At 50.8% G+C, this 22,522-nt stretch overlaps 2 protein-coding genes across 2 annotated transcripts in view; one reads left to right on the top strand and one right to left on the bottom strand.

Annotated features, from left to right (window-relative positions):
• The window catches only part of URB1 (URB1 ribosome biogenesis homolog), a 67,904-nt gene extending 65,441 nt beyond the window's left edge, over positions 1-2,463 (top strand). Inside the window, exons 38-39 of the mRNA XM_059164587.1 lie at positions 48-614; positions 1,690-2,463. Coding sequence (XP_059020570.1) covers positions 48-614; positions 1,690-1,871 — 749 coding nt within the window. The 3' untranslated portion in view covers positions 1,872-2,463. The remainder of the gene's footprint in view (positions 1-47; positions 615-1,689) is intronic.
• Positions 2,464-3,747: 1,284 nt separating this feature from the next.
• On the bottom strand, positions 3,748-22,310 carry MRAP (melanocortin 2 receptor accessory protein). Its single transcript, XM_059164588.1, has 3 exons — positions 21,550-22,310; positions 5,739-5,838; positions 3,748-4,308 (listed from the first exon to the last, which is right to left on the bottom strand). Exons 1-3 carry the CDS (start codon positions 21,740-21,742, stop codon positions 4,179-4,181), a joined length of 423 nt encoding a protein of 140 aa, XP_059020571.1. The 5' UTR covers positions 21,743-22,310; the 3' UTR covers positions 3,748-4,178.
• Positions 22,311-22,522: the final 212 nt, after the last annotated feature.

The following is a 22,522-nucleotide window of genomic DNA, read 5'->3' as shown; positions in this document are numbered from 1 at the left end:
GGGAAGAGGGTGTCAGGCTCACTCCTTCCTCTCTGGGTGGGTGACAGAGATGCTCAAGGACAAGAACAAGCCTGTCGTGCCAGCCCGAGCCCGAGGCCCACGGGGCCGGAAGAAGAAGCCAGGGGAGGCAGAGGAGACGGCTGATCCCGAGGCGCAGGCAGCCGCCCTGGAGACGTGCAGGGGCCTCCTGAGGTCCATACTGACCCACTGGGGGCCCGCGGTCGGGGCCGCCCCCGAGAGCACTGCACCGGGCCTGGCGTGCGCTGCCACGTCCCTGGCGGTCCGCTGGGCGCTGCGGTCGGTGGCGGAGTGTCCACCGAGCAGGGCGGAGGCCGCAGGACTGCTCGGCTGGCTGAAGAGCCACATTCTGCCGCAGCCGGGGGTCGTGGCCGAGCTGCTCGGGGACAGCGCCATGAGGAGTAGCATCTTCAAGCTGTACAGCCGGTTCTGCAGCGCCGGGGAGCTGGCAGGGCCTGCGCGGAGCCTGGCCTGCCTGTTCAGCGAGGTCCTGCTGCAGCTGCTGGCGGCCCAGGGCCCGGCGCGGAGCCCCTGCTACCCGGCGGTCCAGCGCCTCTGCCTCGCCTCCCTGCAGGAGGACGATGGAGCCACTGCAGGTGAGGTGCCGCGTCGAGCCTGTCGGGGACTCGGGATGTAGCACTCACGCGGCTGAGCCAGAGTGCCGGGCTCGTAGCTGCCGTCGGCCCGGACGTGAAGGGAGCGGAGGCCTTTGCTCTCAGGCGAGAGCCCAGGGGCGGCCATGTGTCTGCGGACAAGTGCCCGCTCAGGCCTACTGCGGGGCGCCAGCTGTCCTCCGTTCCCAGCCTTCCTCCTGCGAGGGCTTCCTTCTCACGGGCCCCCGGGGTACCCGTGGCTGCAGGTGCATGCATGTGCGGACTTGCACATACACGCCCGGGCACGCTCACGGGCCGTCCTTTCCATGCCCCTTCCCCAGGGATGGGAGGGGGCAGGACGGGAGGACAGCTGAGCCAGCGGGCCCGGCAGGTGACCCCCAGGGGCAGGAGCGGGGGATGGCTTCTCTCGTCTGGACGCTTTCGGGGAATTGAGTCTGGGCCTGGGAAGCCCTGTCACCTCCCCTGTGCCATTGATGAAATGACGTGAAATGATCTCGGAACCTTAATTCTTTCTTTCTTTCTTTTTTTTTTTTTTTTTTTTTTTTTTTTTTTAAGATTTTATTTATTTATTGGACAGACCGAGATCACAAGTAGGCAGAGAGGCAGGCAGAGAGAGAGGTGGAGGCAGGCTCCCTGCTGAGCAGAGAGCCCGATGTGGGACTCGATCCCAGGACCCTGGGATCATGACCTGAGCCGAAGGCAGAGGCTTAACCCACTGAGCCACCCAGGCGCCCCCTCAGACCTTAATTCTGATTCTCGGTACGGGTGGCCAGAACCAAGAAGAAACTTGGGTTGTAGTAGCTTTCCGTACATTTTACACACATTGATCAAATAAAAAGATTAATTTTAGAGCAAAGAAGATTAACCCCAAAGTTAAGCAAAGGCAAAATTAATTTTTTTTTAAACATTTGCTCGCCTCCTTTTGCCACAGTTCACTGGGCGTTGAGCAAAGCCCCTGTGTCCCCATGCGTGGGGGGAGGGGCATTGGGGGGAAGTGACCGGTTTTCCAGCGAAGTAGCCTGTGTCCTAATGGCCCTGTTGTCCACCTCTTCCTCAGCCACCGCAGCATTCCTGGTGTCTCTGTACATTAAAGACGTCTGGCTGGGGGCCCAGCAGCCAGACACCCTCCTAACCCATGTCCAAATGATCTGTGACGCCACAGAGGACACGCTAAGTGGCAACGAAGAGGCCATCGTCATCCTCTGCAAGGACATCGCCGCCTCGGCCCCTAGCGCGTGATGCCCTGCCTCCTGATGCCTCCTGACCCCAGGTTCTAGAAGTTCGGTTGAGTCAAGGTTTTCGTGCAAAAGTTCTGTCTGCGGTCACTGCGTTTCCTGACAAGTGACGTTGACTCATTTAATGCACTAGCAGGCACGGAGCGCACACAGGGTAGTCGGAGCTGTAGTGGGCGGGGGGCCTTCCGGGCCGCAAGCCCGTTCAGTGTTCAGACAGGCAAGACCCTTCCTCTCGGCTTCGTCGCTCTCCAGAGAAGACACGTCAAGTTGAGGTGACACTTTGGAGCACGGAAGAGATTTGTACATGTTAAAGCCAAAATGTCCAAGAATACAGTCCATCAGCTAAGAGGGTGAAGAGAGATGTTTCAGCTTTTCTTCGCATGAGAAGTCTTACAGAGCTGTGTATAGCCTTGTGAGTGAATGAGCTCGGGCCAGAGTTAATTATTTTAGTATGTAAAAGGGCATTACACTAGACCCTTACAGTGTAAAATGGATTCAACCTCTGCTTTGGAAAGAAAGCCTGTATTTTTTTTAATTGTTTCAAAGCAGGGTCTTGGGATTTTGTAACTTGTTAATAAATCTCTATTTTTGTTAGACATTTGTGTTTTGCTTAATTGGTATTAACAGGCCATTTTATTTCACAGAAATGTGCATTTTAAAGGTCAAGATTTGACTTTTAGGTTCCTATGTTAATCGGCGCAGCAGCCCACAAACCCTGGAGAGCTCTGGTGCGTGCGGCTAGAGCTCCGCGTGTGCCCACCGCCCTCCCTTACAGTGTGGGGCTAAGCGGGGGGATTGCTGCTTGGCCTCAGTCACAGGACCGCACGGCGGCCTTCCCAGTCCCTCGGCCTCAGCTTAAACGTTGACACGTTGATGTTCCTGCGGCATTCCTTAGACTGGGTTCTGGTGGTCTTTCACGATTGAGGACTTTTGACCGGATAAGGGTAGTGCTTGTCTGCCTCCAGTCCCCTTACCCAGTCCGGGCTCCTTGTCTAGAAAGCAGGGTGTGGCTGCCTCCCCTCCCCCACACCCCAAACACCTGAACAGTGTGTTTTGAGACCATACCCAAATCAGACTTGTGCTTTTAGGTTCAAGTAAGAAAGTCTACGAGTTCCTTCTCGCCCCTTTTCTGTGTCTCTGGAGCTCGTCTCCCCGCCCTCCGCTTCCTTTTCAGCCCACTGCCCCCAAGTCAGGGAAGGCTGAGCCCGCCCCCGCCTGGGGGATAGTTCAGTCCACCCGGGGTGGGGTGCAGGTTCTGGGGCTTTGCACTTTCCGTCTGCCAGGGCCAGGCTGTTGGGCACTGAAGGACTGGGTCCTTCAGAGGACTCAGACCAGAGGTCCCGTAACGTCACCCAGGTGGCTCTCATCCAACCAGCTTAGAGACGTCCTGGACACCATTCCAGTGCACCCCTCTCCCCTTGGGTTCTGCCTTTTAAAGGCTTTGGGGAGGTCGGGAGTGTGACTTAGGTCCCTTGATTGCAGTCAGCGGGGCTGGTGGGGCCAGCACTGCCCTGTCTTAGTAAAGGTGGGTGACAGTGGGGGATGGGGATGCCCTCCCTGGGTGTCCTAAAGAAGGTTCAGATCTGCCTGAAACTCAGGGTTGGTAAATATTACAGCAGTAGGGGGCGCCTGGGTGGCTTGGGTGGTGAAGCATCAGACTTGGTTTCGGTCCTGGGATGGAGGCCCCTCCCCGCCGCCCACGCCCTCCCGTGATGCTCAGCGAGGAGTCTGCTTGTCTCCCTCTCTCTCTGCCCCTCCCCACCTCCCCCCACTGCGCACGTGCACACCCACTCTCTCTTTCTCAAATAAATCTTTAAAAAAACCATATCACAGCAGTAATAGTTGAAGCTAAAAAGTGGCCCAGTAATAGCAAGCAAATATTTTTAAAAATTAATTCGTACATATTTTATTTTCTACCCTTCCCAAAGTGAACATAAGAAGTACATTTGCAGGTAAAATGCACTGGAAATCCGCACTCTCTGGGGCTGCTTCCTTGTGCTAGGCGGGGTACTCTGAGCCCTGGGTCATGCGTACTTGTGTCCCCTCATAAAGTACATCCTGGCCTGCACTTCCAGCTGCACGTAAGTAGGCTTTCCGAAGGCAGCCCTGCATTCAATCTGAGTTCACCGATTTGCTGGTGTCACTTCTACAGTTGAGAGGTTCTGTCTTCAGAGGGAGGCTCACCCCACTTGTTCCCGACATCAGCTGATGCTGTGGGGGTCCCCGTCAAAGGCCAGTTCTGGGAGGAGAGCAGGGTAGGTGCGGGGGGCAGAGTGGGGCAAGTGCAGGGGCTCGTGGCCGCTGCTGCTGCTCAGGGCTGCGTGCTCGGCCGCCTGGGGCTCCGGCCGAGCTCCGTGGAGCCGGGGGGCTGCCCCCGGATGCAGAGCGGGAGGTGGAGGCTGTGACTCCAGGGGCATGTTGTGTGGTGCTGGGTGTTGTTCCTGTGGACAGAGCAGATGGGAGGCAGGCATCAAAGCTGGCAAGAACGTACTGGGTGCTTTCCTGTTGCGCCATCCTGCCTGCCCAGAACCCACAGAGAAGACATCATGGGACAAGAGCACCTCTGCTAAGGGAACAGGCCGTGGGGGAGGGTCAGCCCAGTTCATGAGGGTCACCACTGTGGAGCAATGGAAGATAATAGGCAGTGCTCAGTGGTGACCTTGACCCTCGGTCATTCCGTCTGCGGTCACATCTCCCTTGTGTCCACTTACGATGAGGAGCCGGTGGGTGGATCTTCCAGCCATCCACGTGCTTGAGTATGTGCACCTGTGCCTCCATCCTCTCTGACGCCTCTCCCAAACGGGAGGTGCTTGGGGCAGTGGGCACAGCCGCCTGGAGTGAGCCGGCCCACCACGTCCCACCCGCCTTCCTGTCCCATCAATGAACCGGGACCGTCATCACCTCTTAGCTGCCGTCAGGATAACACGAGGTGATGCTCTGGTACAGAATCCGTCCCCGCTAGAGTAGTTCCAAATAGTTCTAATTCTAACATGAAGGAGGAGGGTCCGGACGGGAGCCTGATAGAGCAGAGCCCTCCTTTCAGATGATGCTAGTGGAAATTTTTATTTTTAAGCATAAAAAGAACAACTCCTTGGAGCAATGCAGCATCTCCTTCCCAAATCTTACAAAGACCCACTTAGCTCCCCTGAGCATTCCGCGCCCGTTGAAATGTCTGGAGAACGTTTCTTTGGTATCAGGGTGAACAGCATCACCCATGTGCCGTGTAAGATGGTAGCCCTTAGACAGGCAGGACTCCTCAGCCCCGGCTGCCTGGGCACCCACCGGACCAGGGAGCGTTCCGCCTCCCTGTGTGACCAAAGGGAAGCCTCCAGTTTGGCCGCTAAGGCACACAGTACGTATTCAATAACAGATGGTGGTCGTAGATGCCTACATTTGGGTCCCCTTTTTCTGGTGAGTCATTTGACAAGCCCTAACTGCCACATGGGGTCATTTTGACTCGGTTTTCTTTAACAGCTTAATGGAGCTATATTTTATAGACAGCAAAGTTCACCCGCTTACATGGAAAATTCAGAGATCTTCAGTAGAGTCACAAACTGTGCAGCCATCCGCACAGTCTGCCGGAGAATATTCCTGTCATCGGACCAAGAAGCCCCGGCCCCAGTAGCCAGCACTAATCTGCTTTCTGTGTCTAGATTATTCTCGATGTTTCATATCCATGGAATCCTACAACACGGGGGCCTTTTGCATCTAGCTTCTTACACTTAGCACAGGGTCTTGGAAGTGAATGCATGTCGGACCAGGAATCGGGGATCTGTTCCTCTTCGTGACGGAACAGCACCCCGCGCTGCAGACCTGCGGCCCCTCACTGTTCAGCCCGTGACTTACCTGTGCCGGCGCCCTCCATACTCACCTGCCCTGTGAGGAGCCCGACCAGGACATGTAGAGCAGGATGAGGAAGAGAAGCATGACGAAGGACGCCAGGCTCACCCAGAAGGTGATGACGATGAAATCTGGGGGGGGGGGGGGGGGGGGGGCGTCTCCACGTCAGCATGACGCCACAGGAGCCCACAGCTCCGGGCAGTGGGGCCTGAGGAGAGGACTTGTCTCCTCTCCCAGCCTCTCAGCAGCCGCCCCTGGGAAGACCTTTCCACGAGCACCAGGGCCGCAGGGAAGAGACTTTTTCCCAGAGCAACTAGCGGCAGGCCCAGGTAGGGGATTGCCGAGGGAAGACCAGCCAGTGAAACGAAGGGACCCCCTGGATTTGCTTTTTCAGCCGCTGCTGCTCCCCTTCCCCTTCTCCTTCAGAGGGAGAAGAAAGGGCTGTGGGCAGCTCGTACACAGCCAACCTCCCCTCCCCTGTGAGGGCGGCAGGGGCCTTTGGGGACTGCTCTATTAGGGGCAGCCTCAGAGACCCCAAGACGGAGAGATTTAGGAGGAGGTGGGCGAGACTGGGGTGCTGGAATGCTCCCGTGGCGGGCAGGGCAGAGCTTTTAACCGAGGCCTCACTGGCCCCTTTCTTCCAGGGGCACGTGGCCAATGTGGGGACGGAGGACAGCGACAGGAGGGAAGATCACCTGCGTGCAGCCTACCCTGTGCCTGTATTTGTGGCCAGAGGCTGAAGGGACAGGAAAACTAGGAAACATAGTTAGCCTCTTGGGGGCCCTAGGCAGAACCTGACAGGCCAGGAGGTGCTGTCCTCCAGGACTCCAGATCAGGAACATTCTGCAAGTTGCGAGGCACTGTTGCAATACGGTAGTGTTTCTTGGTGATCGATGGCGGCTATGGGCACAGTACACTAGGCTCGTGATGAGTGTGTTTGAGGATCTTATCCCAGACACACTCGTGCCCCCAGGCCCGGATGCCCCCAGCTGGACCTGCTAGACATATACATGTGTGAGCAAAGGAGGCTACTGAAGGCTGATCACCCACAGGAATGTATTAAGCACCCACTCGTGCCAGGTGCCACCACAGGCTGTGAAGGACTCAGAGGGGCCACAGGAGCACAGCGGAAATGGCTGCCCCCTCTCTCCCGCACGCTCCTCCCCCTACAGCCTCCTCTGCACTACCCCCCAGTACTTCCAGGGATACACCTGCCCAGACTTGCGCTGTGTTCTGTTAAACAAAAAAGCTTTTATGAATGGGTAAGCAAAAGAGGAAACAAACAGAATGAATGAATGAATGATGAATCACTGAATGAATGAATGAGGTAGCTAGAGATTTGTTCGGCATCTACATAGAGCCGGAAGTGAAGACCCCGGCGGTAAATAAATAATGGCACTTGAGGAAAGGGTGTCACCTCTACTCTCCATGACCTGGGACAGGTAGGGAGAGAAACTGAAGGCTCGTAAGAGTTCATCTTAGACCTGGACAGCATCAAAAACAGTTACAAGGAAGGGAGGCAGTTCTCACCAAAGGAGTCAGATCCCCACTGCCTTGTCACGAAGCATCAACAACTTGGCCTTCCCAACTCCAGAAAGACAAGGACAACGAAGACCTCCAGGCTGGCTCCCACAACCTCTCTCCTCTCTGACCTTGACCTGAGAAACGCTGGTGGTGCCCCAGAACCCTGACCAGTTGTAGGGGTATATGGGCTCCCAGGAAATAGGGAATGAGGTTGTTCCTGTCTGCCCGAAACTGAAGGACTTTCAAAAAGGAGCCCCTGAAGTTCTCACCATTCCCTGGCTGCTCACTCAGTATTCTAGAACACCTGCTTCGGTTCCAACGGCCAGTCACAATTTCTTTTATAACCCTTGGAGTGGCACGGAATAAATGCTTTCAGAAGTTTTGGTTTTATTCTGTAAGGATGTTTCGGATTTAGGCAGACACCACTCTGCTCTGTCTCCATAAAAATCATACAGGGTTTGAGATCTTCCGGCAGCTAGAGAAGTTCTGTCGGGGCCTCTAAGAAAACAGGTTCAGAAAGTTCTGCCGCTGGGACACCCCCGCCCCTTCTCCTGGGCTCACACGTGTCTGCTTGGCCCGTGGTCAGTTATCTCCACATACTGAACAGGAAAAGAAGTAACACCTTCCACAGGACACAGTGTCTTCAGAGAAGTGAGATCTGAGTTGTTTTCAGACTGAAAGGGGGGATCAGTAGCCACTGGCCCTTTCCGATACTAAATTCTCTTTCCTAACATTCTGTTGAAAGGGACGGCCAAAATAATAATAATAATAATAATAATAATAATAATAATAATAATAATGGGGTTCTTTTTCCTCTTCCTACTGAAGGTTCAAAGTGCTTGGAGAGAACATTTCATTCCAGGTCCAGAGACCTCATTCCCCAGGGCTGGAAATGTGTAAACATCCCTGAGCTTGTTTTTACAACAAGGAACCCCAGGCTGGCTTGACAAGGAAACTGGTCCAACCATGGAAAACCTTCCTCCCCTCTCTCCTCTCCTCCCCCTCCCTTCTCTTCTCCTCCCCCTTTCCCTCCCCCTTCCTAATTTACTTCCTTTTTCTCCTCCCCCCCTCAGCCTCCCCTCCTTCCTTCCTTCCCTTCTGAGCCCACACGGGCAGAATGAGGGGAGCGAGGCATCTGCAGTTGGTCGACAAGAGGGGGCTCGGATGGAATGGTGCGGCTTCACCCGGGGGTGGGGGAGGGAGTTTCTCATCCTTCCTTGGAGCTGTTCAATTTTGTGAACTGCTGAACCTCAGTTTTAGCATTCCTCCAAAGGCTACCAACATTTGGGTCCCAGAGTCCTGATAAGAGATTCACTCCAAGACTTTTCCCTTCTTTGGGGAACAACAACTGGGTTAAGGACCTAGGCGATGCAGGTGGGCGATTTTGAACTCAAATTCTGACTTGGCCATTTTCTAGCTGGGGTATCTGAGGCAATCTGAGATTTTTGCATCTCTAAATCTTTAAATGGGATGATGGACTGTGTTAGATAGACTTTTAGGTGGATTAAATAATATGTATATATAATGCCCATGGCGTAGTTCCTTGTTTAATGGTTATGAAATGATATATCAATAGTACTAAAATTATTTTTTCTGTTAAGAGGGTGTTGGGCAAGTGATACATACCACTGTGTGCTTCAAGCTCCACTGAAGTATGGGATATGAGTAAAGGTAATCGCGGTACAGACAGCTAGTTGCGAATCCTAATGTTTGTAGGTTCTTACATAGTAAGAGAAGCCCTGCCTTTCACTGCCTGGAATAAAGACTACATTTCCCAGACCCCCTGTCAGCTAGATATGGTCATGTGACAGGGTTCTGGCCAATGAGATGTGAGTGTGGGTTACTGGACTGCTGCTGGACTTCCTCCTGCAGAGCCTGCTAGATTTCAGATAACATTGTATCCCTTCCTATTTCTGTATTCCATTTTGCTGGTGGGAACCTGGATGTGAATCCCAGAGAAAGGCTGAAGGGTGAGGATAAGGGGCAGATCCGGGGGACGGCAGAACAAGGAGCTGGAAGGAAGCTGTCTTTGAGGAACTCATGGAGCCCACCCTGCACAGGGTCCTGCAGACTTCTCTGTGAGACAGAAACCAGCTTCTCTTCCATCTGGTGCTGTTGACTGCAACCAACTTCTTCACTGAATCAGTAAAAAGAGCTGACTTTTTAAATGACCATACCCAAACTTACAAATCCAAATGAATGCTAGCTTTCACAATAATCATCTATCACAGAATCATATAAATCTTCCTGAAATAATACATGTCCTGATTAAACATCTATAAACATTTACCAAAGATTCATAAACACTTGTAAAGCTTTCTTTTGGGATTATCATCTAGGGCAAGCGTGCGTGCACGCGCGCACACACACACACGCGCACACACACACACACACACTACTTCGTAAAAGTACTTCTACTTCATAAAATAAGTAGAAGTACTTATTTTTACGAAGTACTACTACTTTGTAAAAAATCATGTTTTATTTTCATCACCCAGGCGGTACCAATAGCTCAGTCATCCCTTCCATTCACCTGATTGGTTGAGGGTCACTCTTAACTATTTCCCCAAAGCAAATCCACCCTCGAAAGAGATACATAGTTTATCACTGTAGATGTCCCATAGAAGATGCTGTCACTACCACAGTCAGTTCCAAAAGAAGAGCCCCAAGCAGTTTGGGAGCAATAATGGAATCATTCATGTGTAGCACCTCTAGCTGGGGCTACTTTGATGGGATATTCATTCCGAGGTAAACAGTCTCATATCTTGTTTAAATCACTTTCTCTCTTTTTTAACATTTTTAAAAAATTTTATTTATTTATTTGGCACAGAAAGAAAGAGTGCATAAGCAGAGGGGATGGCAGGCAGTGAGAGAGGGAGAAGCAGACTCCCTACTGACCAGGGAGCCTGATGTGGGGCTCGATCCCAGGACCCTGAGATCATGACCTGAGCCAAGCGAAGACGCAAAATCACTTTCACTGTTTATGTCTTATCCATAAGGCTGGACTTTTGCTGAAGAGTTTGTAGTCTCGTTAAACTTGTAACATGAAACTGATTGCTCTGATGAGAGAAAAGAGTTACATGTAGGTGTTTGGCTCAATCTTTTCGCTGAGTTCTCTGCCTTATGCTCAAAAGAGATGGGTTAGTGGTGTGTTTCTGTTCTGGGAGCAGCAGATGAACAGACTGCCTTCTGATTGAAGCTGCCAGAGCCGGCACATCAGTGGAAGTCGATATGAGCTATGATAGATTTTTCCCAAGCCATAATTAAAGGAAGAAGACATATTGACCTGAGAAGCAAATAATACAGCATGAAAGCCAGGCAGGCTTTCCTACCATGAAAGCTTTCCTACCCGAAGGAAATCAATCCATTTTACCGCTCCCTGCAAGGGAGCATCAGGGCGTATCTGGAGAGTCCTTGTGTTACAGTAATATGTAACATTGGCATATATTGTAACTGTAACATTGGTATATGGAACTGTTTTCCCCTAAGCCTAGCCCCTGAAAGGGGGACAGCTAGAAAAGCAAACATATGATTCATTCAGGCAGAGCCTCAAGAAAACGGATTTGCATTTCCCACTTGGTCGACAGTGTCGGGGAAATTCTTAATCTTTCCCTGAGACAGAAGTCATATCTGAAAATCACAAGGGTACAGATCCTTGTGAAGTCCCTCTAACAAAATCACACCAGATTTCAAGCCAGCCCTGGGAAAGAGCAACCCAGAGCCTTCCAGTCAGCACTGCTCCATAAAATATGTCTATCAGTCCCTGGATGCTTCCAGCGCTCTGCCCAGCCTTGACGGATAAATTCCAGTGTATGGGCACGAACACAAAAATCTTTAAAATCCTCTCTGCTTGTTAGGTAAACACCTGAGCCTGGGTATTTTTCCTTCTGTTTGCCTCCTTTTCTACTTGGTACAGGAGTCGAACCCAGCCTGATCTTCCGCATCTCAACCAGCCACACCACGTGACCTTCTTTGTCTCACCTTAAAGCATCCCTGGCTCATGGCTCCATTCCCAGCATCCTTCTGCCTTTGATGTGTACCTCTGCTTCGAGGTGAAGAACTGGGAGGTGAATCTCTCTGATCTGTTTGACTGGGTCGGAGATCCAACCCAGAGGAACTAGCGAGGAGAGAAAGGTGCATTTGTTAACAGAGAAGCTCACCTGCTTTCTGCAGCGTGACCTCTGTCTCTCCTCACCGGGACTCATGCTTGCCTTACCCGACCTTCAAAGCCAAGTAAAAGAGCATCTCTGAGCCTGCCAGAAGCTGCCTTTTGCCAGCTTTTTCATTATGGAAAACAAAATTGACACCGTGATAACAGTAGCACAGAGAGTGGATGGTAGAGATTTCTGGCTTTGCATGTGTGTGTGGGGAGGTGGGGTGGGGGGGTTGTTGTTTGTTTGTTCTCTTAAAGATTTTATTTATTTACTTGATAGCAAGTGAGAGACAGAGAGGGACCAAAGAAGGAAAGAGAGAAGCAGACTCACTGCTGAGGAGGGAGCCAGACGTGGGGCTTGATCCCAGGACCCTGGGATCATGACTTGAGCCTAGGGCAGACGCTTACCCGACTGAGCCACCCAGATGCCCTTGTTTTGTTTTGTTTTGTTTTTAATAAACTTCCTTGAATTCAAATACCGTGGACAAAAGTAGGCGAGATAACTTTACTTGACATACAACAGAAGATTTTTTCTCAAGTCCACTGCTTGTACCAGCAAAAAACAAGAATCATTCTATATGTTCAAAAATAGAAATTTCTAACACACCATGCAGTTGTTCACAAAATCTTTGTGAAAGAATATTTAACAACACAAGAAAACAAAATATCGTCAAGTGGGTAAGAGCAAAATACAAAACAGCATAGACAGTCGGGGGTGCCTGGGTGGCTCAGTGGGTTAAGCATCTGCATTTGGCTCAAGTCATGATCTCAGGGTCCTAGGACTGAGCCCCGCATCGGGCTCTCTGCTCAGTGGGGAATCTGCTTCTCTCTCCCTCTCCCTCTTTCCCTCTCCTTCTGCCCCTTCCCCCCAGCTCATGTTTTCTTTCTCAAATAAATAAATAAAATCTTAAGTGTGTGTGTGTGTGTGTGTATCCAGATCCTATTTGAAATCTCTAGGGGAGACAGGACGGTCATAGTGGACTCTGTAGAAAGGCGATGTTGTGGATTGACTATGTTCCCCCACCTCCCAGGGCGGAAACCCTCGTCTCCAGATGGATGGTGTTTGAAAGTGGGGTCTTTTTTTTTTTTTTTTTAAGATTTTATTTATTTATTTGACAGAGAAAACAAGTAGGTAGAGAGGCAGGCAGAGAGAGAGAGGAGGAAGCAGGCTCTGCACTGAGCAGAGAGCCCGATGCGGGGCTCGATCCCAGGACCCCGGGATCATGACCTGGGCTGAAGGCAGAGGCTTTAACCCGCTGAGCCACCCAGGCACCCTGAAAGTGGGGTCTTTGAGAGGTAATTAGGTTTAGAAGAGATCAGGAGGGTCCGCATGACGGGATTAGTGTCTTTGTAAGAACAGGAAGAAGCTCTCCTCCCTCTCACTCTCTGCCTGCCTGCCTCCCTCCCTCTCCCCTCAGCCTCCTGCTGCAGAGCCCCCTCCTCTCTCCTTCATTTGCAGGCCTGGAAGAAAGGCCCCGTGAGGCCACAGTAAGATAGTGGCTGTCTACAAGGCACGAAGCAAGTCCTCATCTGACAGCAAATCTGCTGCGACCTTGATCTTGGACTCCCAGCCTCCAGGAATGTGGGGCCTGAATACCTGTTGTTGAAGCTCCAAGTCTATAATATTTTGTTACAGCAGCCCGGGTAGACTAAGAGAGGTGTTGACTGCTTCAAATCAACTTTTGGGATGTTTCCCTCCAAGGGATTTTCTTTCGAGACGGTCGACCGTCCCCCACCACCGTTACCCTGTATGAGAGGGTAGTTGGTACCCTGCAAAAGGGCCACTCCAGAGAGCTCTGCACGTGTCCTTTGCAGTTAGTGGGACACATAGGACAAGAGTCTGTGCTCGAGAAAATCTTGAAAGCCAGAGACAGGGCAATCAGCATTAGCAGAGCAGAAAGAGTATCCCTGCCACCCCCTGCTGCGGAAGATGTCACCAAGGTCGTGCCAGGAAAGAAGGAGCCAGCTTGACTGGCTTCCCGCCCCCTCCTCGGGAAGAGGACACCCCTGCCTGGACCAGCGCCAGTCCAGCTGGCGGGCAGGGCAGCCAGTGAAGAGGCCAGTGTACGAGTTCACTCAAGAAGTCACAGCAGCTACAAAGTCACTTTCCCACACACAGGTTGCCGGAGCAGGTGACCACTGTCCCAGGGAACCCACAAGGACCCCGGCTGGCCGGTGCTGATGGGAGGGGTGAGGCAAGACTGACAGGATCAGGGTTCTGGAGTCAGGTCGCGGGCCCCATGGGGAGCAGACACTGCCGGGACACATCGCCCTCCGTGGCCCAGCTGCCGTGCCTGGCCGCCTTCCAGGTCAGAGTGTGGCTGCCTCGCCGACAGACCCCACTGTCCTCCCTGTCCTCACCACGTTCCATCCTTCCTGCTCCAGCGAACAGGGGTCCCAAACCAGGAGGGGACCCAGGCGTATCCGTTTGCTTAGGCTGCGCTATGATCAGAACATTTGTGGTTCCTTAAATTCATCTGCCCAATCCTAATGCCCAGGGGGATGGTATATGGCGCTGGGGCCTCTGGGAGCTGCTTAAGCCACAAACAGACCCCCACCTCCCCCCCGTGAATGAGATCGGTGCCTTTACAAGACAGGCTGCAGAGCGGTGCCCGGTGCCCTCACCCCTTCCCCCGCCGGGAGGACACAGCAAGAAGATGTCAGCCCCTAAGCAGGAGAAGGCCCCTCACCCAAACTCAACCATGTTGGGGCCTCTGTGTTAGACTTCCCAGCCTGCAGAACTGCGAGAAATACATCTTCGTTCTTCATAAGCCCCCAGTCTATAGTATTTTGTTATATTAGCCTGAACCAATGAAGACAGTGGCTTAAAGAAGAGGAATTTAGTTTCTCACAATTCTGGAGGCTGGAAGTTGGTTCTTCCTGAGGCCTCTCTCCTTGGCTTGTCCTCACACGGCCTTCCCTCTGCGTGTGTCTGTGTCCTCACTTCCTCCTCTAAGGACACTGGTCATATTGGATTAGGACTCACCCTTATGACCTCAGAATAATTTGATCACCTCTTTAAAGACCCCATTCTCCCAATACAGTCATGTTCTTCTTGAGTACCGGAGGTTAGGATTTCGATATAGGAATCGGGTTTGGGGGGGACACAGTCCAGCCCATCACACCAAGGAGGGACATAGTTGGGGGAGGTTCAGACCTCAGTGGAGATGTGGTTTGGCCACTGGATAGCAGAGATGTTGAGCTGGTCTGGAGCTGCTGGACAGACGAGCGACCACCCTCCAGAGCACCGGCAGGGTGCAAATGACCAACAGCTGGTAGGGGTCCCCCTGTCAGGGGCTTGTGACTTCTGCTCCCTGTGGGCCACGGAATGCCTAGGGACCTCAGTTTCCAGGTCAAGATGGCTGCAGAGAGGTTATTGCCACGTGAGGCCACAAGATTTTAGAAGGACTATGTTCGGGGCAGTGACAGGGGCCGACTGCCCCACATGTCCTCACACACCCCTGCTGACCCCCAGCCACAGCCCAACCCTCCTACAGATCCCCCACTCCCAGGGCCCTGTTCTGAGAAATCTTGACTCCCAGCTCACTTTAAAGGAATCCCATCATTTATCACTGAGCGTATTTTGAAGGCAGTAAATTGATAACTGACACAGTTATCCATCATGAAAATTAATGGTGTGTGCAGGAGCTGCCTACTTCCCATGCGTTTATCAATCCAGCCCACAGAGATCATGTAGGGCACCACTCAGGAACTGGGGCTAGAGAGAGCAAGACAAGAGGAAGGTTCCCGCTCTGTTGGTTCCTCCGGTATGCTGACAGTCTGCCCACTAATCATGTCTAGTGTCCTGGAAAGAGTCCCCAGGGATCAGAGCCTGGAATTGAAGTCCCAGCTCTGCAAATATTTCGCTGGGTGACCTGGGGAAAGTCACTTGGCTTCTCTGGGCCCTGGGACCCCCTCATACTTATATTCCGATGGCTGCAACACTACAGCACCCTAATTTATTTATGCTGACCCCTCCCTCCTAGACTGTTAGTTCCTGAGGGTAGAGATCCTGGCAACTGTATGTTTCCAGGGGTGGCATGTGGCTGTTTCCTGCCTCTGTGCCACCCACCACCCACCCAAACCTCAAATTTATATATTCGCCAGAGGGATATTCTTAGCAAGCAAATTGGACCTTGTCTCTTCTCTGCCTACAATTTTAAGTGACTCCCTGAAGCTCCCATGAATCCTCTGAGGCTGGCCTGCAAGAATTTCGTCACCATGTCACTCTTCCCAAAAAACACCCTCCTTGTGGTACTTGCCAGAAGCACCTCTTGCCTATGCAGAGTGTAAATGGTCTACCTCACCCGGGGCCACCTGTCTGTGGATTGGGCAGAGTCCCTTTGGGTCTTTTGATTCAGCTTAGCCCATCTTCCCCGTGAAGGCTTCCTTGTGTCTTCCCTCCCTGAGCTCTGCCGGCCACTTCTGCAAATCTCCAGCATAACACCATGAATCACGTTACAGCTTATTAAGGATGTGTACCTGCCACCTTACTGGAAATGGGGAAAGTTGAATGTTACACGGGGTGTTAGATGACACTGAGGCCCCATTATTGCAATGTTTAGATACAGTGTTATGTTCTCACTTGTTACTATCTTACGAGGTTTGGTGGAGGGATGTTGTGATGTGTGTAACCTGCTTGGAAATATAGCATCATCGTAAAATAGATAACAATGGTCATAAAATAAAATCGTTCTTGAGAAAAATCAGGTACAGGGATTTAGTCTTTTGGCATTTGTGCCTCCAGCTGCCCATGCAATGCCTGGCCTATCATGGATAGTTACAAAATTTTGATTGTTGAGTTAATCGTGAGCAAAAGCAAGAAGACAAGACCAGTATGGTGAGCTTCTGGTATGATATGGAAATGGAGTTTGTTGAGATGGATGAAAGACCAAATTGACAGCACTCAATTTCAGAGAGACTACGGAAAGGAACAGGGAGCTTAGACTCATCAGAGATTGCAGGGACAGGGAATGGTGCAAGGAGTGCATGGTTGCACCTGGAGTCTCTCCTACGCACGGATGCCATGAAGAGTTACACAAGTTGTGCACTGCTCAAGGAATTTCCCCTGGATGAATTGTGATTAACTGTGTTCACAGAGTAGGGGTCTTTTTCTGATTTCTGTGATTGAGGATAGTGGCAGCTTTATTCCTACATAGGTGGGACTGGAAGGAGAAGAGGGGAACCAAGATGACCATCTGAAGTGCCTCAGTTCCCTAAGATGCATCCCTGTGACGGTCCTGGGCAAACCTAGGGGGTTGGTGACCCTAAGACGAGTGCACCTAGGGAAAGAAGAAGGAGGTTGAGAGGGACAGAAGAGAAGATAGACACAGAAACCAGGGGGAGGAAGGAAGTGAGTGTGCAGGGTGATTTTTTGGAAGGGGCAGTTTCAGATGATGGTGGGTGCAGAGGACCAGAGAAGGTGAAAGTGGGCACCACTTGGAGAACTTTAGAGACCAGGTGGGTGAGACTTTGGTTGATGGTACAAGAGAGCAGCAGGGATGCAGACCCGGGTATGTTTTAGACAGCAAGAAGGAAGCCAGTGGAAAGGGAGAGAGATGCTGGCAAAGAAGGGAGTCCTCCAGACTAAGCTGATGAGCTATGGGGAAACATGATGGCATTTTGTGAAAATAACAAGTGGACACCCCACGCTGGGGCCCCCCTGCCAGTTCCCCTGTGCCCATTCACCACTCTGGTGACCAGGTCTCTGGACGTCCTGCGGTAGCTACTGTTCCTGACCCCAGGGGCTCCCATGTTCCCTCTACACCACTAAAGCTCCTCCTCTGATAACCAGCTTGGTTGACACACTACGATGGCTAATTTTATGTGTCAAGTTGACTGGGCTCAGGGATGCCCACACAGCTGGTAAAACGGGATTCGTGGATGTGTCTGTGAAGGTGTTTCAGGGAAACATACATCCATACATCCTACTGGTGCGGTTCTTCTGGAGAACTCGGATAGAACCACCATACTGGGAATGTCTCTGTTTCTGGTGTCAGGAGACGATCAACCTCAAGGTCATTTTTGTGGTCTTGGGCTAACCCACCATATATTTCTTTCTGCCATGTGGCTCTGTGAATGGGCAAAATGGCCTGCTTATCAAGAGGGTCCTTGTCACAATGAAGACTTAGTGAAACAAGCCAGTCACAAGAGGTCACACAGTGTACGGTTCCACTTAGGTGAGGGAAGATCTAGGTCAGTTCAAGCTGCTGTAACCACAGTTTAGAAAAAAAGAGGGTACCTGTCCAAATGAACTAAATGTTTATAATTCTGCCAAATTGCCCAGAGCATGGAGCTATTGTCCCTAACCTCCAGCAGGCTCCAGGTCCTTGCTCCCTGTTCCCCAGCTGAGCTCGTCCATCCGCTGGAGAGAACAACCACTTGCCACCAGCTGGGCCCTGCCCGATGCAGTCACCGACAGGCCCAAGGGGGAGAGAGGGAACTCAAGGGAATTCTCCATTTACCCTCAAGAGTTCTTACAGACAGCATGCAGACACGTGGTCCCTTTGTGTGTGCACACAGGCATGTGTGTGTGTGTGTGTGTGTGTGTGTGTGTGTGTGTGTCTGTGTCTGTGTGCATAGGGATGAAAAGATACAGAGAAACCCTAGTCGGCCAGGCACCAAAATGCTAACACTGATGGTTCCCGAGTAGCAGAGTGAAGTAATTTGCTGTCTGAATCTTTTATTAAGAGCATATGAATCTTCATTATTTTTTATCCTTTAAAATATACATTTTTAAAGGCGCCTTGGTGGCTTAGTGGGTTAAACAGCTGACTCTTGGTTTCAGCTCATCACAGGCTCCTGAGGCCCTGGAACCAAGCCCCGTGTAGGGCTCCACACTCAGCTGGGGGGGTCTGCTTGATATTCTGTCTCCCTCTGTGCCCCCCCCAACTCATGCACGCACATGCTCACTCTCCCTCCCAAATAAATAAATAAATAAATTTGATAAACCTGAATTATAAATGTTCCAAATATGTAGAGAAATACAGAATATGTGTCCACCAAATATTTGCTTCAGATCCTTTTACAGAAAAAGGATATTAAATGATTGCAGGTGAAGTCAGAGCCCTTTTCATCTTCTTGGTTTCCGCTCCAGGGAAAACTGATGTATGCTGTTATATTTTCCTATGTGTGTGCACCCCCCTAAGAAAGAACATATGTGTTTTTATATTTAAGAGTTAATATATATTAATTGCATCATTAATTATAACAAATTCATTGGTATTTAAGGAGACGTCATTATAATCAATAGGATCATGAAGCACGAACAGAAGTTAATTCTATAGGATGTATAATTTGCCTCATGGCTTTTTTTTTTTTTTAAGATTTTATTTATTTATTTGACAGAGACAGACTTAGCGGAGAGGGAACACAAGCAGGAACAGGGGGAGAGGGAGAAGCAGGCTTCCGGTGGAGCAGGGAGCCTGATGCAGGGCTGGATCCCAGGACCCTGGGATCATGACCTGAGGTGCAGGCAGCCGCTTAATGACTGAGCCACCCAGGCGCCCCTGGCCCATTGCTTTTTACCTCATGATACTTTAGCAGTTTGCTCGTCTTGTGACATGCAGATCTGGCTCATGTGTTATAACTGCTCTGTATTACTGGTGATAGTAATACAATCATAACTCATGTATCCATCCTCCTGTTGAGGAGGGATATGATGTCCTTCCCAATTTCTGACTATCACAAACAGTGCTGCAGTGAATGCTGAAATATGTGTATCTTTGTGGGCGCGTGCAAGGGCTCCCTGAAGGTACCTGGGAGAGGGACGCCTGGTTTACGCCTTGTGAGCATCTGCAACTTGTCTGGTCCTCGGCAACTCCACTCTCCAAAATGGTGAACCCAACTTTCATCTCATCCGCCGCATCTGGCAATACTCATTTCTCCACTTCCTCCCCGGACACTCTGAATATCCGTATCTTCATGCTTGAATGCCTGGAATATGGCAGGCATTCATTCCCCTGCCTTGGAGCCTTGGTCCTTGGTGTTCCCGCTGCCTGGAAGGCTCCTTCCAGGGCCATCCTCAATGCCTGATCTCTCACCGGCTCACAGTCGCCGTGGGGAGCCCTTCACCCACCAGCCTAGTCAAGGCTGCAGTTCCTCTTTGCGCCCCTGCTCTACCTCGCTATCCTTCTAGTTTTATTTTCCTAACTGCTGTATTTTTTCATATTCATGGTGAATTAGAGACTGCTTTGAATTGTTAACACCGTTCTAATTGCAAGATGGGCTTTGATTCCCTCCTCCTGAATCTGGCCTGGCCTCGGTAACTGATTTGCCCAAAGTCACAGAGCTAGTGAGTGACAGAGCTTAGATGGGAACTGCAGCTGATGGGCTTGGGAACCCACGTGCCTGGCCTCTAATCTGTAGGTCACTGCCCCCTAGCTGACCCTCTAGAGCGAGCTAGACAACTACCCAACAAGACATAAAAAGCCTAACATAGAGTTTTTGTCTAGCCTGAAACTTCTTTTCGAGAGAAAGCAGAAATTAAGTTCAGAGAACACCTAAAGACGGAACTACATCAGAAATAGAAGTCAGAAGGAGTAGCTCTCTCTCTATGGGTGTCAAAAGCTCCTGACATGTAGGGTGTCTGAGGGGACCCAGCGACTGAGCCCCCCCTAAGTGTCCTCACTGAGATGGTCTTTATGGCATTGGGGAGTTTGGGGAGGAGTTTCTTATTTGCCTCCGTTTGTATGCCCACCATGCTATAAATTTGTATCTCAAGTTCATGTGTGCAAGAAAGAACATTTTTTCTTTTCAAACCTCACACACAGCTCACATCAGCCACCTTCCCCAGAAATGGAAGTTGTTTGTGGGTGACTGAATGGGGCAGAAGGCTGAGACTGTAGGTTCGAAGGTTTTAAAGTTGCAAAAAGGTGTCCCTCCTCGAAGCAAGGAAGAGAGCTTTGGCGCCCGGGGGTGGGGGGTGACCCAAGTGGGGTGTCTGGCCCACAAAAGGATGGGAGTGTCCGAAGCCAACACAGAATTGCACTTAAATCATGTTCATTTAAAAAAGACTCTCCTGAATACAAATCTACATTTCAAAAACTAAAGAAAACAACAAAATTACAACAACAACAAAAAAACCCCAAAAAGCAGAATCGACATTTTGTCCAAATCTCTATGTATCCTAAAGTTTTGAGCTTCTGATGATACATATGAATGGGCTTTTATTTCAACCCTGACATGTTCTCCCTAGAACTCTACATCTTCCTTATTGTGAGCTGTATGTGCAAAAATCTGCATTTTAATTTCATGAGTATATACCTTGCAGCAGAAAACACACCAAACCTATTGTTCCCCCTCCAAAAAGCTTTGGTGCCATGTTGGGGCAGATGTGGGTGAGTAGCTGGCCTCCTGGAAGTTGTAAGGGAAACTGGAAACAGAAAGTCCTCCTAACAAAACATTCTAGATGACTTCCTCCAAAGGGATCTGCCTTTTATTAGCAATAACATCCAAATGGATTTCAGTGTTGAGCTGGTGTGTGACCACGTTCTCTGGCTTTTCATACAAAAAGCATCCTGTTCCTTCCAGTGACCACACTTACTTTTTGTCAGATTTTGTGGTTGTAGGGCGTGAAATACCCAAGAAGCCAGACACGTGGGGCTAGCAGAGAATGGGTCCCCAGTATTTGGACTTTGTTTTGTCTTGTTTCTCATAGTCATATCCTCAGCTAACTTGTTATCTTGACTCAGTAGCTGGAATAACCAGAGACAACTGTTCCCAAAGCACCAACTTACCCAAGAGAGAAAGCCCGAGAGAGAGATGAGCAAAGGAGGTTGGTTTGTTCTGGTGGTCCTACCTGAGACCATGAAGATTAAAATCAGTGGGTATTTTCATAGAAATTAGTAGGTCATTTATCTTAGGGGTGGACACAATGCAACATCGGCAATTCAAAGAAACTGACCTACCTCACGGGAAACCCAGACAGACCAAACTCCATCAAGGAACTCTATCTTAAAATGCATGTTCTGCTCCCAAGGTGCCTGAGTTTCTTCCCAGGTTAGTTTCAAGCCTATTTCAGAAGATAACAGACACCATTTGACACCTGTTTCCTTCTGTCTCCGTGTACAGGGTCAAGTGTGGGCTCATCTTTGACATCTGTCGGAGCAGGAGGTGAATGGAGAAAGTCTCATGGGCCAACCCCCCAGGCTCTGCCTCAACTCACATTTGTTGGCTTTCAGCTTCCTCTCATCAACGGGAATGAGGTCCAGGTAATCCAGGTAGTACTCGTAGCCGTAGCCGTCGTACGCGCTGGAGGCGTTGGTCTCGTTGGCCATGTCTGCGGCACTGGCAAGCGGCGCATCCGAAGCGGGTCCAAGCCCTCGGAGGGACTGGCCAACTGATTTCCGTAAAGTCATCCAAGTGTGTCTGTGGGTCTCCGGGCTCAAGGCCTGCCCACTTATCAGAGCTGTTTGGCTAGGAGAAAGGCCAGGGGGCTGTGCCTGACAGCTCAGCCCCCGCGCAGAACTTTCCGCCCCGCCCTCCTTGATAAAAGTCCAAGACAAACAGAGCTGCGATGCAGCAGTTCGGGGTGTGCAGCCAGGTCCGAGTGTGCCCCTCCGCGTGAGAACAGGAAAACCGGTACCTGGACCCCTTGAAGGACAAGGTGCCGAATAGGACTCTTTGCTTTATGACTTTAAAAAGTAATCAGACCAAAATGAAAGGCTGGCTGTGCCCTTGACTCACATTAAGGCAGTTCTGGGCCCTGTTGAGCAACCAGCGAATCGCTGACTTAGACCGAATATCTAAGGGCAGAAATTGACTGATGTCAGCCCTGAACTAGTAGCCTCTCTCGTGTACGCAGAGGCAATTAATTAAACCAAAAGAACCCTCTCGTCCCGACAGAGCTGAGAACACCTCCCAGCTTTTATCTAAAGTCCCCAAGAACGAACCAGTCAGCGGCATTTGTTCCGACGGAAGAGGCTGTTTGCCTGGACCAGACTCCCACGCGGATCCGGCTCTTAGGCAATAGGGCCGGAGGGTTCACCCAGCCCCTGGCTGACGACAGGAGTGTTTCTGCAGGGAGAGCCTCTAAGTTATCCCTTCGTTTTTCTAAAGCCACGGATTTGATCAAGGGGAATATTCCAAATAGTTGGAATGAGCAGGACTGAATGTGAGAGGAGCCTCTGAGAATGGGC

The sequence above is a fragment of the Mustela lutreola genome, chromosome 2 (genome assembly GCF_030435805.1).
Source record: "Mustela lutreola isolate mMusLut2 chromosome 2, mMusLut2.pri, whole genome shotgun sequence".
Classification (NCBI taxonomy): Eukaryota; Metazoa; Chordata; class Mammalia; order Carnivora; family Mustelidae; genus Mustela; species Mustela lutreola.
Note: the sequence above shows the minus strand (reverse complement) of the source record. Positions and strands in the feature narration are given on the sequence as shown.

What these genes read in the sequence shown, in the direction of transcription:
- MRAP (XM_059164588.1), bottom strand. Translation starts at nt 21,742, where the DNA reads ATGACTTTACGGAAATCAGTTGGCCAGTCCCTCCGAGGGCTTGGACCC. An exon ending in GAAGCTGAAAGCCAACAAAT is followed by an intron (nt 5,839 to 21,549) that starts GTGAGTTGAGGC and finishes CCCCCCCCCCAG; the next exon opens with ATTTCATCGTCATCACCTTC. An exon ending in TCGGGCTCCTCACAGGGCAG is followed by an intron (nt 4,309 to 5,738) that starts GTGAGTATGGAG and finishes CTCTGTCCACAG; the next exon opens with GAACAACACCCAGCACCACA.